The 17,293-nt window shown below is 40.8% G+C and overlaps 2 protein-coding genes across 5 annotated transcripts in view; one reads left to right on the top strand and one right to left on the bottom strand.

Moving 5' to 3' along the window:
* usp22 (ubiquitin specific peptidase 22) overlaps window positions 1-17,293 on the top strand; it is a 73,687-nt gene that overhangs the window by 21,001 nt on the left and 35,393 nt on the right. For 2 of the 3 annotated variants that reach the window (XR_012591911.1, XR_012591910.1), the window contains exons 8-14: window positions 1,434-1,592; window positions 2,466-2,592; window positions 2,682-2,773; window positions 3,416-3,478; window positions 4,639-4,788; window positions 4,920-5,029; window positions 12,547-12,687. Coding sequence is in view for 1 of the 3 variants with exons in the window: in XM_074620231.1 (XP_074476332.1) it covers window positions 1,434-1,592; window positions 2,466-2,592; window positions 2,682-2,773; window positions 3,416-3,478; window positions 4,639-4,788; window positions 4,920-4,962 (634 nt within the window). In the remaining 2 variants the exon portion in view is untranslated. Of the gene's footprint in view, window positions 1-1,433; window positions 1,593-2,465; window positions 2,593-2,681; window positions 2,774-3,415; window positions 3,479-4,638; window positions 4,789-4,919; window positions 6,750-12,546; window positions 12,688-17,293 lie in introns of those variants that run through there. The other variant, XM_074620231.1, reaches the window with a different exon arrangement.
* Window positions 8,148-15,471, bottom strand: tnfrsf13b (TNF receptor superfamily member 13B). 2 transcript variants are annotated; one of them, XM_074620235.1, is made up of 5 exons: window positions 15,334-15,471; window positions 12,199-12,338; window positions 11,521-11,637; window positions 10,178-10,459; window positions 8,148-9,518 (listed from the first exon to the last, which is right to left on the bottom strand). In XM_074620235.1, exons 2-5 carry the CDS (start codon window positions 12,311-12,313, stop codon window positions 9,256-9,258), a joined length of 777 nt encoding a protein of 258 aa, XP_074476336.1. In that variant the 5' UTR covers window positions 12,314-12,338; window positions 15,334-15,471; the 3' UTR covers window positions 8,148-9,255. The 2 variants fall into 2 exon arrangements, with proteins under 2 accessions (XP_074476336.1, XP_074476337.1); XM_074620236.1 differs by having other exon boundaries at window positions 8,148-9,488.

The raw sequence follows: 17,293 nt of genomic DNA, 5'->3' as shown, positions 1-17,293 counted from the left end.
ACCGCAGTCTAAAGACGGGTGAAGATTAGGCAAATTAGTCCGCTGACGTATGAAAAAGCAACATGATGCGAAGAGGGCTGCTGGTGGTCGCAGCGGTAAACACACTCTGCAGTTTAATCTAAAAAAAACACATTGTTGTCTCACCGCAACGACATTTACTGCTGCATGTATTTACTGAGGCATATTGGATGTAATGAATGAAATGTAGAGGAGCAAAAATGAAGCTAAGAGCATCCGTCTCCACAGTAAATCATCTGTTGAGTGTTTGATTTGTGCTCTACAACGTAACCACCGTTAAACAATCACTAATTTTTTTTTTTTTTCTCTCTCCTTCACAGTACCGCCACGCTGTCTGTCTCTTCTACCGCTCGCCCTCTCGGCTCGCTCTATCTCTCTCACTTTCTCTTTTTCTTTGTCTTTTTTAAAAATGAGTTGGGAAGCCGACAGCAAAGCCTAACTTTACGTTGTATGTTATCAAACAAAGAGAAATGCTCTCCCCTCATCCTAGAATGGTCCTAAATCGATACATGCTTGTTTTATGAATGAAGCGGTACACGAGTTGAAGCAGCGGTGCTGTGTGTGTGTTTGTCATCCCTACAAACTCCACCATGAAAGTTCCTGTACTTTCAGAAAGTACTAACCCCAAACAGGGCATTTTTGGGGGGTAAAAAGGCCTGGGAAAATGTCCCTGGAACTTAATTTAGACTCTGGTTCCTGCGGTCGAAACGCAATGAGTTCCTCAAAAGGTTCCTAGTCCCGGGGGAAAGTTCCTGCGGTCGAAACGGGGCTTTTGTTAGTAATCGTGATGCAGAATTTAGAATTGCAATTGTATTACAGCTTCTTGGCTCAACAGGAATACTGTTCCAATACTATCTCCAAGACAGAGCAACCTGCCTCTGTGTTCACCCCCGCCTCTCACCCCAATGTGTGCTGGAACAGGCTCCAATCTCCCTGCAACCCTGCACAAGATAAGCAGAAATGATTGACGGTAACTAAGGGAGATCTTGGCCACCACCCAAATTGTCTCGTCTCATAAATACCATCAGCCGGTATAATTTTTTTTTATCATTAACTGCCAGAATGAAGCCACAGTGTGCATCTCTGAATGATGTCCAGTAGGTTTATCTTCTTAGCCCAGATGAACATGCTTAGCTGCCAACATTAGGAGTGCAAGGGTCTGAACCGCGGTGCCAAGCAGCCGAAGCCTCCCTGATGTCTCCCTCTTTTGTCTCCCTCTCACTTATATGTCTGTCTGAATAAAGGAAAACTACAAAGAGCAGTGTCTTACTGTGCCTCCTATGAAGTGGGTAACAGACTGGAAGACGTACAAATCGACACACCGCAACGCCTTGAACTCTACATGAGAGATATGCAGCATTTTCATCTTCTCATACAGGCCCGTCGTCTTGTGTGTTTCTCTGTCTTCCTCCCAGTGGCGTCTCGACAACCATAGACCCGTTCTGGGACATCAGCCTGGACCTGCCGGGCTCCTCCACTCCGTTCTGGCCCCTCAGCCCCGGAGGAGATGGATCAGCACTTAACGGAGAGAGTCACACCACTGGAGCCACAACACTCACGGACTGTCTGCGCAGGTAACTGACATGATGACAGGATGTAACGAACCGTTCAAAGCATAATTCGTAAGTTTAATATTTGACTTTTAAACCCAGTATTTCTGCACAGTCGCAGATAAAGATCAGGCCACACTAATATTATTAGTATTATATATTTGTAGAATTAGATTCCAGTGGTGGTTGTGTAGGATTGTTTCTGACGCGCGTGATCCAAACATTTCCAATAACGTCGATAAGTATAATAATAAGTCCAAAAGATAGATATATTCATTTTCAAAAATGTCGGCATTTAGTCTTTCAAAAACATTTTCACTGCAGTCAGAGCATGTGAGCGGAGTGGAGCACGAGCGAGCGAGGAGCGTGAGCGGAAGGATTTTGGATGGAGCGTAGCAGAGCGGATTGTTTGTTAAGTTGGAGCATCGTCTTATCTCCCGCTCCTTTGCGATTCAATATCGCTCTGGTACCGTTCACACCATGAGTCTGAAGCATGCCCGAGCAAACCCGACCCAGAATGTATCTGTATATTTCGCACAGCAGCTGTGTAAGATTGTTTCAGCCTCATATGATCCAAACATTTCCAATAACTATTTCTCGCCTTGAATGTTTTCAGAAACGTCTTGTAGTGTACTGTTTAGCTGTAAAATGAGAAAGTTTGCTCCGGCCGGTGGGCGGTACTCAAATGCCATTAGGAGCACTAGAGGGCACAGAGTAACATGACTTTTTTTCAGACTATCCGCCTCATGTACTACTGTCAGGATATAGTGGCCAACAAATATATATTGAAGCAAAATATTTTGTTAGATAAAAACATGTTGTGAATTTCACACACACACACACACACACACACACACACACACATATGGGCACTAAATCTCATCCTCTCCCGTCTAGGTTCACCAGGCCAGAGCACCTCGGCAGCAGCGCCAAGATCAAGTGCAGCGGTTGCCATAGTTACCAGGAGTCCACCAAGCAGCTGACCATGAAGAAGCTGCCCATCGTGGCCTGCTTTCACCTCAAGGTAAGAGTTTGGTTCAAACTGATGCTAATTTAGGGGGATATTGGTTATCAGAGCGGTGTTCTAACACCCGTCGCTTTGTTTGTTTTCAGAGGTTCGAGCATTCAGCCAAATTGCGGCGGAAGATCACAACTTATGTCTCCTTCCCGTTGGAGCTGGACATGACGCCCTTCATGGCCTCCAGGTGAGCACAAACTCCAAACATTTGGGTGCTTTGTATGTGTTCAGAGCGCATTATCTGTTCATATCAAAATAATCTATTTGTATTTGTTCCCAATCCGCACTGAACACATGTATGTACACAATGGTATATACAATATATATATACAGGGATTAAAAGAAAGATGAGGAGCTACACTGACGGAAATGCTTACTTTGTTTTGTTGGATTTGTAGAGGTAATTACGGAAGCCCTGAGAGACATGAGAAAAAAATTCTAATGATCAATTTTCTAAGTTTGATCTAAATGGTTTTCTCTCCTGTGTTTATGACTTATGAAGATAAAAGTATTTGTTGTCGTAATAGTCATTTCAGCCACAAGAGGCTGAAGTGCACCACTAGCTCATGTTCTAAATAGGACTAAAAGCATTCATGTTTTCTTCCAGGTGAGTTTTAGTTTCTCCATGTACTCTAAACACAAGGTACATATATTGTGTGTTAGCAAGTTTTGTAAATAAAAACTTACCTGGAGGAAAACATGAATGATTTTAGTCCAATTTAGAAAATGGGGTAGTGGTGCACTCCAGCCTCTTGTGGCCAATATTATCCTGACTGCTGACTCTTGCAAGAACAATTGTTGACAAAGTTAGTTCTGCTGTGTGTTTCAGTAAAGAAAGCAGGATGAATGGACAGTACCAGCAGACCGTGGACCCCTTCAACAATGACAACAAGTAAGGCAAACATCTGGAATGAACCCGATATCTGAACCCAAGTTCCAAATATTCCAACAGGAACCAGTTGCCACCTGACTCATTGAGGGCATATGAGTGACCCTTCTGACAGACCTGACACAATACATAGAGAGTCTTGACTGTGGTTGTCCTTCCTGCTTCCTCCTCCCCCCTATTGATCCCACTTATGCATTCAGTGCATTGCTCTCTGACCAGTTTTCATTTCACCAGGGAGAATCCACCACCACCTTATTTTATCTTGGGCCCTATTCTAATCAAATGCTGATTATGAATTTGTAAAATGTTGCCGAGCCAACCATCTAATCTGTTTTGCTGTTAGCTAAGTTAAATTTGAAATACATGTAAGGCTGCATGATATATCGTTTTGGCATCGACCTCGCAAAAGTCACATCCCAGGACGTGCAATGTCGGCAAATTAACTCAAACACGTCATGCTACGACTTTTTTTTGCTGTTTGATACCGAAGGAAAACTCCCACAGTTCTTATTTTCCATGACTAATTCAGTGTTTCCCATTAATAGTTTCATAATGAACTGTATATATTTTTATACTTCTTAACGGTTGGGATCCGCATCTGCCCGGGCAGTCAACGGCCGCTCAGTGTGGCAGGATCCTCTCCCCTGCGAGCGCATTTCCCCATAGCTGTGCGCCGTGACCGGCTCTAGGTCATATCTGTACAGCCAATGAGTTTTTGATTAAATTGTTTACTAGAGTACAAAATTGTTAAAAGATCTAGCCTTTTAATTTTGCTCTCAAAGTGCACCAGATTGATGCATTTAACTTTGAAATGTATACAATTTAGGGTGAAAATTCCTGTATTTTTTCATATCACAATATATATCGCAGACAAAGAAAATATTCCAATATCGTGCTGCCTTACATGTAACTTCTCCTGCTTTATTATTTAGCCTTTACTTCCTTACTGCTGCAAACAGGTCTTTATAATGTCAGACAGGTGAACTACTGAAACACCATGATGATTTTTATTGTAAAATAAAGGAATTTTGAGATTTAATTTACTGATTATTTTTTTTCTCAACTGTATCACTTGTTTGTAGTTGCAGCACACACAGAGTATGGATTAAGCCTTGTTGCAGCATTATTAAGCCTGTTATTTCCTCTTCCTCTTCCCGTTTCAGGTATAGTCTTTTTGCAGTGGTGAACCACCAGGGGACACTAGAGAGCGGCCATTACACCACCTTCATCCGGCAGCACAAGGACCAGTGGTTCAAATGTGACGACGCCATCATCACCAAGGCCAGCATCAAGGACGTCCTGGACAGTGAAGGGTGAGTGAGTCACACCGTTGACTAAACACAGTTTGTCTTTGTGTTTCTAAAAGCTGTTTGACAGTGACTGCTTCCTTTTTATTAGTGATGCTGCAATGTGACCTCATCGCGTGTACTCTTATCTCCCCCAGGTACCTTTTGTTTTACCACAAACAATTCCTGGAGTACGAGTAACTCCCTCCATCGGCGCAGCCTGCGCAGAAGACGAGGCATGACGCAAGGATTAGTTGCATGGAAAAAGGTAACGGGAGTGATGAGAAGGGCATGGAAACAGAAACACAAACCTACCTGAATCACTCTAAAAGTCGCAACTCTCACTCTTAACATGGAACCACCCTTACTACATACTAATCTAGTTCCACCGTACGACATTCAAGAAAGAACTGTGTGCTGTGCAGGATGGTGCAAAAGTGCAAGAACCAAACAAAATGCAAGAAATTTGGATGACGGGATATTTCATTTTTCACTTGAATTCAGGGGATGAAGAAGAACGAAAGCAGCTGTGATTATCTGCTGTATGAAAGACTGCAGAATCCGTCTGTACTTGATTTCAGACAGTAGAGGTATAGCGCCGTATCCCTACTTTTTTTCTCTTTTTCAGATAGACAGAAGGGCGGAAGGTTATTTTAAACCTTAATTTATCTGTGGGACGGTTTACTTGATCACAAATGCTGTTCTTCACCATGTTTCATGCTCGCACAGCTGCATTGAGTTGCGGAGTCGCGGCCTTCCACAACAGTTCGAGGCTCTGCTTTAGCGAATCATTTTCTTCATTCGCTTTACTTAAATCGGCAACTTCCTGGACACAAGCACACTTGTCTAACACACACACACTCTCTCTTCTCCAAAATGACCAAATATTTCAAGGATGGAAGTTGTCTTATTATGCATTTTTGTTCCGAATGCAAAAAAGTGGAGAAAAACAAAATTATGAATATTGTGTATAGAGACAGTTAATTCCATTCATTACTCGTCAGTTTGTAGTTGTCAGTCAGATACTTTTTGTCTTTAACAAGGAAAGGATCTGTTATTTTCTGCCTCTCATGCTGCTTCCAACAGTCACAGGGGGGAATAAATTACACAGTGAATATTATATTTTTATACATACTGTAATTAAATCGTTTGTTTACGGTTCTGCATTCTCCCTAAACTCTCACGTTGTTCGTCTGTCTTACATTGTGCCGTCAATCATGTTTTTTTTGTGCACAAAAAAAGTGCTGATAATGTTCATGAAACTGCTGCTATCGCAGCTTCATTTTATTTAATTTTACTTGTTTAATTTGACCACAATTAGACACTTTTTGGGTTACAGAGGCATATTCTCCATGTTCAAGTTACATTGCTGTTTCAGGTAAATGGCAAAAAAAAAGAAATGAAACAAAGGAGTATGTATAACGGGGTCGGAAGCTTGATCCTGCAGTGTTAACCGTCAGCCGCATGTTGCTCTAATTCGGTGTGTTTGTATGTGTGTGTGTGTGTGTGTGTGTGTGTGTGTGTGCACGTGTATGTGCCCGAGAAAGGGTACGAAAAAAGAAGCTCAGTATAGGTGTGTGTATAAAATGTATTATTGCGCGTAAAGAGAGAAGAGATAAAAGTGTGCGTGTTCCTGTTTGTATGCACACGTGTGTCGTGCGTATGTACCGTATGTTCGTGTACTGAATCAGTACTTGCATTCAGCATGCCGTCTGAGCTGGGTATCGCAGTTTGATGGGATTTTTTTTTCCACATGTTGATGATGTATGTAAAAGTATATATGTACAGTTTGTATGTAAGAGACAAAATGGTGAAACCTCAAATTTTTGTTCTTCTATATTGCTGGATCCGGCCACGGGGGGGTCGTAATCGGAAGAAACTTTTGTCTCGACCCGGTCAGTCATTCCTCGCACACACATGTAACTGCTGCAAGAACTGGACACAGTTGATGGAAAGACACTCAAATAAAGAATATCTATATCTGTAAACACTTTGGTTGCCTCTTATTTATTGTCCATGATAATGTAATATGACATTTATTTTTCTATTTATTATTACCTCCGCCAAGGAGGTTATGTTTTCGGTTTGGATTGTTTGTCCAATTGTCAGCAGGATTATGGAAGAATTACTTGCGCGATTGTCATGAAACTTGGTGGAGGGGTGTAGCACTGGCCAAGAAAGAACCCATTCAATTTTGGAGCGGATCCGGATCACGGGGCGGATACATGCATTCTTTTTCACTTATGGAAATGGCCTTGGCAGAGGTCTGCGCTCTCCGATTGCCCTTCTAGTTTTGTGAATGTCATTTACCAGAGGTGTGGTATCGAGTCACATGACTTGGACTGGAGTCACAAATTTGATGACTTTAGACTCGACTTGACTAAATCAAAAAAGACTTGCAACACGTCTTGGAGTTTGACTGCAGTGACTCGTGACTTAACTTGGACTTGAACCTTTTGACTTGTAAATACTTGATACCTTACTCCAGAGTCCAAAGATTAAAAAGTATGTTATAAAGTGTGCCACAAATCAATTACTTTCCTGAATCAACTAACGATAACGCTATTCAGTCCCAGCAACACATAATTCCCCAGGTCCACTTTGTTTGAACCAATCCGACAGCATCCAATTAAGTTACAGAAACTAACATTACGTTACTGAGTGCCAGTTGGAAAAAAATTATAGGCTACCAAAGATAATTGTTTTTATGCTGCATACAAAAACTATACGGGGGTCAACAAAAAACAAATTACAATATGCAAAATGTGCGTGTCGAAAATTACAGACAGAGACGCAAATAGCATTATATTTGGTGAAGAGTGCATTATGACTTTAGGACTCGAAACTCAAAGTTTAGGACTTGGCTTGGCACTTGTCAGTCTTGACTTGGGACTTGCCTGCTTTGATTTGGGACATGTCTGCTTTTTTTTGGGACTTGACTTGGGACTTGTCTGCTTTGATTTGGGACTTTCCTGCTTTGATTTGGGACTTGACCTGGGACTTCCGTACTTTGATTTGGGACTTGACTTTGGACTTCCTTACTTTGATTTGGGACTTGACCTGGGACTTCCTTACTTTGATTTGGGACTTAACTTTGGACTTCCTTACTTTGATTTGGGACTTGACCTGGGACTTCCTTACTTTGATTTGGGACTTGACCTGGGACTTCCTTACTTTGATTTGGGACTTGACTTTGGACTTCCTTACTTTGATTTGGGACTTGACCGGGACTTCATTACTTTGATTTGGGACTTGACCTGGGACTTCCTTACTTTGTTTTGGGACTAGAGACTTACTTGAAACTTGCAAACCAATGACTTGGTCCCACTTCTGCCTTCTCTGTTGTTGACTGCAGACGAACTTTAAAAATGGACGATGATTTGAACACTTTTGAACAGCTTCTCGCCAGATGTTTCTGATATCAAGTTTTTATTGTGGGCAAAGCAAGTCCAATGAGATTCTGAATCCTTATAAACCATCACCATACAAATATATACATAACACAACTTGCATACATACACTGTACATATTTGTGCCAGTACTTAGCACGTAAACATTTCTAAACTTGAATCCCTAACAGAGGAATCGGTAGAACTTGGACGTTTCTGACGTTGGCAACTCTGACGAGTCATTTTATGTGTGGTGTGTTTCACTTGTTTTGTTGGAAAGGTAATTAACATGTCTAGAGAGCAGAGGCATACAAGTGATGTCTGAAATGACGTCTTACAGAAATGTGATGTGACATGCCAAGATGACAGTTGGCAATGGAATGCCGCTGGGCCATCATTAAGCTTGTGTGGGTGACCGTGACCTGTAGTCACTAGTCAGTCCTTGTCACAGCTGTTTGATCTTGTTGAGTCAGTGGCAGTCTGATCAGTCGGTGAGAGAGAGCTGTTCAGCCCAGTGAAGCAGTGATTTCACCCACTCTCTCCGTATTGTTCATCTCCACCATGTTTTGGTTCTTCCACAATGAAAGGACAGATCTCGGGCTGAAAAGCAAAATGCAGCAGTGCCAGTAGAAACTTTGCTCAATTTGCATATGCCAAGATACTTTCATGAGACTCGCAGTGCCATGTAAATAGTTAGCTAATTTGTTTTGTCACTTGGTGTTTCTATTTGTTTGACTATTTTTTTTTTAGATTATGAATTCTACTATACCAGACATACACACATCAGTGGTCAGCTAGTAGTTAGCGGCGGTCTGTGTGAAGTGTTCAAGTGAAACTTTTAACCATCATGAGGCAACGTGAAGTAAAGCATCAGTCAATCTTTATTAGTGATTTGTTGTCCGGTTGGTGTGTCGACATTGGTGCCATCCAATCCCCCAAAAACCCTTATAAGAGGCCCCTCGACACCCATGTTCCCTAGAATAGAACATGTTAAGTAAACTCAATGCCCCATTTTCAGTGATACTCTTTCAGTATGCTTTTTTACTGCCCTGTGACAATATCCACAGTGGCCATTCCAGTTGTCCCGTGTGACAGCCAATGAGCCTCATCCCACTGAAGCCTCCTCCTGCACCTCCAGTCCAGAAGTGTGCGGGTTACCCTCGGTCCAGACAGGCCCTCCTTTTTGGATCTGGGCGCTATGGAGGACAGCCTGCTGGTAGAATGACAAAGGTGCTCTCGTTGGTCGGTCGTTGCCCTGGCCCAGTGCTTTCAGATCGGGGAAACAGTGGATGCACACACAGGTCTCAGTGGGGGTGGAGTCGTATGATGGTTCACTGTCTGTGGAGACGTTTGAATTTGTTAAGAAATCTGTGGAAAGACGGAGAGGAGTAGTAGGCACATATTGGAGCAAAATATATGAAGCAGAAGCTGAGATATATTCAACTGCAATTTTAGAGACGCAAGAATTTTGAAATACAACATGATAATGAAAAAAGATCTGTCTGAAGGGGAGCTGCTGTACATAATTTTACTGCTCGGTTAATCTTTCTAAACAGATTTTGCATTCATGTGTAGACTCTGCAGGCAACGGAACAAGATTTTGGTATCGGAAGTGTTCTGGTTTCGGTTTGTAGTCGGAGCAGTATTGATCAATCCCGTTCAAGCACGCTTTGGTTGAATGCAGAACGCATTGGCCAAAATGCGGAAAATCTCGGAACCCATCAGCTATCGTCCGATGATGATTTAGCTTTTTATTGGTTTAAAATTAGCTTGTAAACTGGTTACTTGTGAAATAATCCGGTCGTACACGTCGTCTCTCAACTCCAACTGCTTGAAGTTGGAAGTCTTGGCCCGGATATCCACTGGCTACACCGGAACCCCAGAAATATAAACCCCTTACCCCCCAAGGCTTATCCGTCGCCGGATCAATAGCCGATGGGTTCCGACGTTGCTGCTCGACTAACGAATTAACTACTCATTGATTGCACTGATTAGAGCCTTTAATTTGTATTTAATGCCACACTGACCTTTGGAGCTCTGTCCCAGTTGGCCAACCTCCTGGCCCATCTGGACCACGCTCTCCTGGTTGTGGTTAGCCTCCTTGGGTCCCGGGTTGGAGGTTTTAGCAGCCTTTGCTCCCCTCAGTAAGACTACCAAGGCTAGAGACAAGCTAGAGAGCAGCAGCACCATGCACAGGGCCAGCAGGGAGTAGATAGTGGAGTCTTCCAGGACTGAGAGCCCTCTGGGATTCAGCATGTGTGAGGTACCTTGAACCAGGAGGTTTTCAGTGGTCCCAGGAGGTGGCAGAGCTGTGGGGATAGAGGTGAAGAATATCTCTGAAAGACCTTCAAGACAAAACGGCAAGTATTTTTGGGGGGCATCTTATTCCTTTATTGGGCAGCTGATAATACAGAGATGCCGGGAAATGAAGGAAGAAAGAGATATGGAGTGCTATGCAACAAAGGTCCCTGGCCAAAATAATGTTGTGGCCCAAGCGGCAACCTCCGGTCTTGAAAAGCAAAGCTAATGCGGAAGTGCCTTAAACTTTCTTTCTTTCTAATGGCCAGCAGGGGGCAGCGACTCTGGTTGCAAAAAATAAGTTGTATTATTATTAAATTATGGTCCCATTTAGAGTCAAATAGACCATAAAGCAGAGTATGCTTTTGGACGTGGCTACCTTGTCATTGACAGGTCGCTACCACGGTGTTGTCCGGTTTGGGTGTTGTTCGCATTTTTGTCTTAGAACTTTAACCCTTTCACAACTTGTTTTTCAGTTCTTTGTAACATATTGGTCGCCTAAAAATGTCTTATTCAGCGTCCGGTTGTACTAGTCTAGCGCCACCCTCTTGTCACTTCTGGTTCCAAAAAACCAAGATGGCGACAGACAAAATGCCAAACTTGGGGCTTCAAAACGGCAGTCCACGAACCAATGGGTGACTATGTCCACTTCTTATATACAGTGTAGTTGTGGATCATGGTCGGTGCCCTGACCGCTAGGCCTTCAGGGCACCCCAAACTACCTGCATTCTTCACCAATGTACAACCAACAAGCGTCTTATCTCTGCACAAAAATAAGCATCCTCTACGAACGCAAACCAAATACCATTCAGCCCCATTGAACAAGAGTCTTGGCCTTCTAGCTATAGCTACTGTATGCAGGTAAACTTGTTAGCTGTGCTCACCTTCCAAAAAAAAGTCACTGCAATTGGTATTTATTAGTAGTTTGACAAGACTTCCTTCTTCCCCTCAACTCGTGCTCTGAAAACTTTGTCCACTGAGGCTTAACTCAACAGAACATTAATGCCTCCAGAAAACAGATAGTCACTAAATAATTAAAGCTCTAATTCAGGCCAGCGGGGTCAGTACTCACTCTGGCAGTGCAGGAAGCACTCTGCTGGATGTCTTCCACAAACCTCAGAGCACCTCACACATAACTTCAGCAGCCCGTCATAGTAGTGGCCAGGCTGTGCTTTGCAATGTGCAGACTCTAATGCAGGAGAAGGACATAAGATTATTATTGTTCTATGGATAATTCTGATGCAACTGTGTTTCTTCTTTTCCTGTTACTGGTGAATCATCTACAGGAAGAAACGTAGGTCTCTTCCAGGAAATAATCCCTTCCAAAGCAGGATACATCCATTCGTTGTTTATTTAACACATCTTTGATATTAAGGTCAATAAGTATTTCAAGCTAGATTTGAAATTGAGTTTTTATTTTGACGAAATTAGGTGAAAAACAGTGATGAAATTAAATTGAATTGCATTTGTCTCCCTCAAATGTTGTCTCTGGTCCAACTGGTAAATAAATGTCACTCTTGTAACTAACTGCCTTTAGGACAGCCAGGGCAATTCAAAACAATTACTAGAGCATTTTTAAGTGCATAATTTACCCTGGTTTTATCAATGGTCAAAGTCCACTAAGTCCCATTAATCAATGTGAGAAAACATTCTGTGAACTTTGAATTTCATAGTCTATAACAGCCATGGCTTTATGTGTATTTCTGTACCTCTGACCTAATTTATGTACAGTATGTCTGTGTGTACTCACCACAGTAACTGGTGCATCTGGGGTTGACATCTGGTCGCTTGCATGTCCTATGACAGTCCATACATTTTGTGAGCAAAGCGTCCCAGAACTGATCCGCACGGCAGCTTCTACCCATCAGCCCTGATGACCCTTACTGTACACTGACAAACACAAAGGACAACACAGAGATACATAGAAAGATGAGTGAGAGGACTCTTTAATAATGTTGATGGGTGATGGTAGGATCTAGTTCTGCAGGGACACCCAGCAGAGGCATCCTCTCAACCAGCCTCTGGGTAATGATGGTGTTGAACGCTGAACTGAAATCAATGAACGGCATCCTCACATAGGTGTTTTTTAATGTTCCAGGTGAGACAGGGCAGTGTGGTGTGCAGAGGATATCGGCGTCGTGGACGATATGCAAATTGATAAGGGTCCATTGATGTAGGAAGTCCAGATTTCATAAAGTTCAGGAGGACCAGCCTCTCGGAGCACTTCATGATGGTTGAGGTGAGTGCAACACGGCAGTAATCAGGACAACGCACATTTTTTGGCACTGGGATGAAAGTGGTGGTTTTAAAACTGGTGGTGGGAATGACTCTTGCTTAGCTGTACACAGACTCTCAACACATGGCCTGGTATGTTCTCGGTCCAGCTGGGTTGCGTAGGTGTGTATGGGAGAGGGTCAAAGCCAGGACAGGACAGCAGACTTATTTGCAGGTACATAGTTTTTTACCTCTAATTGTACATAAAACCTATTTGGCACAGTTATCCCTGTTACAGGTTGGTGGGGTGAGCTTGTAGTCAGTGATGTTCATGTATGTACATTATACTCTACGATACTATACTATACTAGGATATTACACTATACTAAATTATATTATACCATACTAGTATTGCCATACTGTACTATATTTCACTATATTGTACTACTACTACTATACTATACTATACTCCACAAACTATACTATACCATATTATACTATACTGCACTGTACTACACTATACTATTGTAGTATCCTACACCATACTATACCATACTATACTGTAGTATATTATACTATAATATACTGTACTATGCCATACTAGTATACTATACTAATTATACTATACTAGTATATTGTACTACTACTATACTATACGGCACTATACTATATCATACTATACCATACTCCACTAACTATACCTTACTATACTACACTGTACTGTACTATATTGTACTATACTGTACTACAACTATACTATACAAGTATACTATACTACTATATTATACTATACCAGTGTGATTGCACTATATCATACTATACGGCACTATGCTATACTATACTAGTATACTGCGCTATACTAACTATACTTTACCTTATTATACTATACTGCACTGTACTATACTATACTAGTATACTGCACCACGCTATAGCATGCTATACTGTACATATTATACTCTATCATACTGTGCTATACTAAATTATATTATACTATAATAGTATACTGCACCATACTATACCATGCTATACTGTACTATATTATACTATAATATACTGTACTATGCTATGCTAGTATACTATACTACATTATACTATACTAATATATTACACTATATTGTACTACTACTATACTATATGGCACTATACTATATCATACTATACCATACTCCACTAACTACTGTATACTATATGGTACTATATTAAACTATACCATACTGTACTATATTGAATATTATACTGTACAAGTACACTATACTCTTTTATACTCTTTTAATAATATTATACTATACTAGTATATTGCACTATTACTGTACTATATTGCACTATACCACTACTATACTATAAGTACACTTTACTAAACTATATTATACTATACTAGTGTATTGCACTATATCATACTATACGACACTATGCTATACTATACTGTGCTATACTAACTATACTATACCTTATACTATACTAGTATACTGCACTACACTAACTATCCCATACTATGGGATACTATATAATACGAGCCCCACGTCTTTATAGCACGTTTACTAAATGCTGCTCATTTGTTTCATCCCACAAGAGGCTGCTTAGAAAATATCACATTTAGCTAAGATGATGTGGTAATCATTGGTTAAAGGGCAGGAGCTTTTAATATAAAAATATTATAATAATACTGTGCAAGATGTAGGAAGCAAGTGTGAGCTGTACTAATGCAGGATAGTTGTAGAATAAATACTGCCAAGTCTGCAGTAGCACCAGTGAAACAGTATTATTGGGTGTATACTGGATGAGTTGGGGAGAAGCTTTTGTACTGTGAAACGTCTTTTCTGCCTTTCCTTCAAAGGCAAAGCAGACCTGTTTCCTTTTGGTGTTTTTCAACTTTTTTTTTAGAGCAAACCTTGCAAAACATGCACAACGTCCATTGAATCAAAGATAAAAGGTCCATCAGCAACATGCCAGCCTGGCTGTTGCTACAACTCGTAAAACGTCCATCCTTTCAGAAATCATGTCTTTGTTCTCAAACGCAGTCCTTTTCGCTCCGTTGAGCACTGAGTCAGCGGACTGTGAAAGACACACACAGGTTTGAACCTCCTCCGCCCTCCACCACAGTACACTGCAGTATATCTGTCACACCCTGATAATCAGCACTCGTGTCCTACTACTCGCACCTCCTTTTAGACTTCATGTGAAGTTAGTGCAACATGTAATTATCATAAACACATACTGTACAGTATCTTTGCTAATATAAAAACAAAAGTGCTTATTTTCATAATTCACAGTTCGCTGTCTTCTTTTTCATGTATTTATCTATTTTTGTTCTGAGTTTTATTGCTGCTCTTTTTACTATATATCTTTTTTTCTGTTTTTTTGAGACTTTATAAGCTTTGGCATGTTGTGGTGTGTGTGTGTAGATGTAAGTGGTGACAGAACTGCGTTCACAACAAAGTAAAGACGTCTCTGGTAATCAAAGAGATCTCACCGTGAGCCGCAGAGCCGCCACAAACTGCATCACTATCGTGTGTTCGTCACTATCGTACTAGTTAGAAACTGTGACAACGCTGGCTGAAGTTGAGGGGTTCGATTCCCACCTTCACACCCCACAAATACTGAAAACACAACATTCAGTTTGCTGATGTGACCCGTTTTGGGTTGAAAACGATGTTTTAAAGGGATCACTCACCTGGCGAGATGTAGAAGCGGAGGGAGAATCCTTGGTTTGAAGATGAGAGTGAGATGTGAGGCCTGTATGTCAGTATGGAAACTCATTTGGGTAAGAACTCACTGCCTGATCTGGGACTTCCCCCTGTGTGTGAGGAGAATCCCCCCACCCAATAGAGACACACACACACACACACACACTACAGTTAGACCAATACATTGCCTATATAAAAAGTAATCACTCCCTCATGGACTGTTGCATTTTTGAGATTTTATAACATTGAATCACAGCACATGTTCAGTAATAAGGAAGTTTTGACTATATGATCAACAGAAATGATACTTAGCTGTCAATTTAAAAACAAATTTCTACAAATGGACCTCCATAATTACAAAAATGTAAAGCTCTGTCAAGTTTCATATTAGTTTTCAGGTCCTGCCACAAATCTGGACCTTGATTTGGCGCCTCCAGAACATTACCAGTGTTGAGTGGGTTCATTTTTGACCTTGGAAACATCAATTTGCCAAAAAAAAACAACCAAAAAAACATCTCAAGGTCCACTTACTTGTTTTCCCTGAAGCGTTCAGACACATTTCAAGATTCAAGAATTTTATTTGCCATTTGCACCTAAGTACATTGGAATTCTGAGCAATTTACACACAGAGTCAGCTTTAAGCAAAGAAACAGTAGAGAAGGCACAAGGTAATTACAGTACAAAATAAGTAGCACATTCAACTCAACACAATAAATAAATAAATTATTAAAATATAAAACACCCCTCAGTGTAGTCAATAAATAAACTAAAATACCCTCTGCATAGGCAAGATACCCCCAGAATACAAATATATATATATATAAATTTATTAAAGTTTATTTATTGACTACACTGAGGGTGTTTTATATTTTAATAATTTATTTATTTATTGTGTTGAGTTGAATGTGCTACCTATTTTGTATATATATACAGTATATATATATATATATATATTTGCTCCATGACAAAGACTATATTGAAAGAACTTGTAGCTCTCATAAAAACATTTTTTTTAAATAATGAATATATTTCTGAGGATTGCACAGTGGAAGGCAGCATATTGCACAGCAATTTGTGATTCTTTGGCAGATGGAATTTGCTCAGACGTAGTAATAAAAAAAACAACAACATCAAAATAACGTTTTTGTATTGAAGCCATTCCTGTGTAGCTTTATGTTTGGGGTTGTTGCATAAAAATATAAATCTTCTCCCAATATAATGTAAATATCAATAGAATACTAACCTTCACCTTTGTATCCCGCATGCCTAGTATCCCAGAGTTTATATGAATGTATTTCTCTTTGCCACTTTGCTGAAACAGGATTTTGACACATCTTAGCAGGAAAACCATAGTTGTAATTAATAACAATGACTGCATTTCATTTAGGTTTTCCAGTTCTATGGTCCTGTTATCGTGCATGCAGGCTCACAGGGGTAGCTTATGGGACACTTAATGGAACTCAGACATTGTTAATTACTCACACATGTAATTTTCCTGCTATGACAAGTGAAACTGTCTACTGTGAAAAAGTTCTACTTACTGAAAAGCTTTTCACAGGTGCATTTTGTTTTCTTCAACACAGTTGATCAAGTTCAATTTATCATTCCACTTCTAAGAGTGTGTTTTATTAAAAGGGGAGAATGCTAATGCAACTCATTTTCGTTCAGTTTATTACATTTTTTTCACAAAGTGTTTGTATCAGTCTTCAAAAAGTAACGCTGGCAGAGCCCTGACGTAGTCTACGTACACAGATTGACCACAGTGACTCATAGTGTTGGCAGATATTAATGTGCTGCTGAGGGTGTCTAACAGTATTTGAATGGGAAGATGTGACTGAACCAACTTTCTCGACATCAGTGTGAAACCTTTGGGGCAGTTTCACATCAGGAGTTTTACTCTCACACTGAGCACAAGACCAGATTTCAGTGTTTCAGCTGTGCTTCAGT

This window comes from Sebastes fasciatus, chromosome 20 (assembly GCF_043250625.1).
Source record: "Sebastes fasciatus isolate fSebFas1 chromosome 20, fSebFas1.pri, whole genome shotgun sequence".
Lineage (NCBI taxonomy): Eukaryota > Metazoa > Chordata > Actinopteri > Perciformes > Sebastidae > Sebastes > Sebastes fasciatus.
Note: the sequence above shows the minus strand (reverse complement) of the source record. Positions and strands in the feature narration are given on the sequence as shown.

Bases quoted from the DNA above. Each gene is read 5' to 3' on its own strand.
- tnfrsf13b (XM_074620235.1), bottom strand. From the start codon at position 12,313: ATGGGTAGAAGCTGCCGTGCGGATCAGTTCTGGGACGCTTTGCTCACA. The intron at 11,638-12,198 runs GTGAGTACACAC...CTCCTGCATTAG, and splicing joins CAGATGCACCAGTTACTGTG to AGTCTGCACATTGCAAAGCA. The intron at 10,460-11,520 runs GTGAGTACTGAC...CTATCCCCACAG, and splicing joins GTGCTTCCTGCACTGCCAGA to CTCTGCCACCTCCTGGGACC.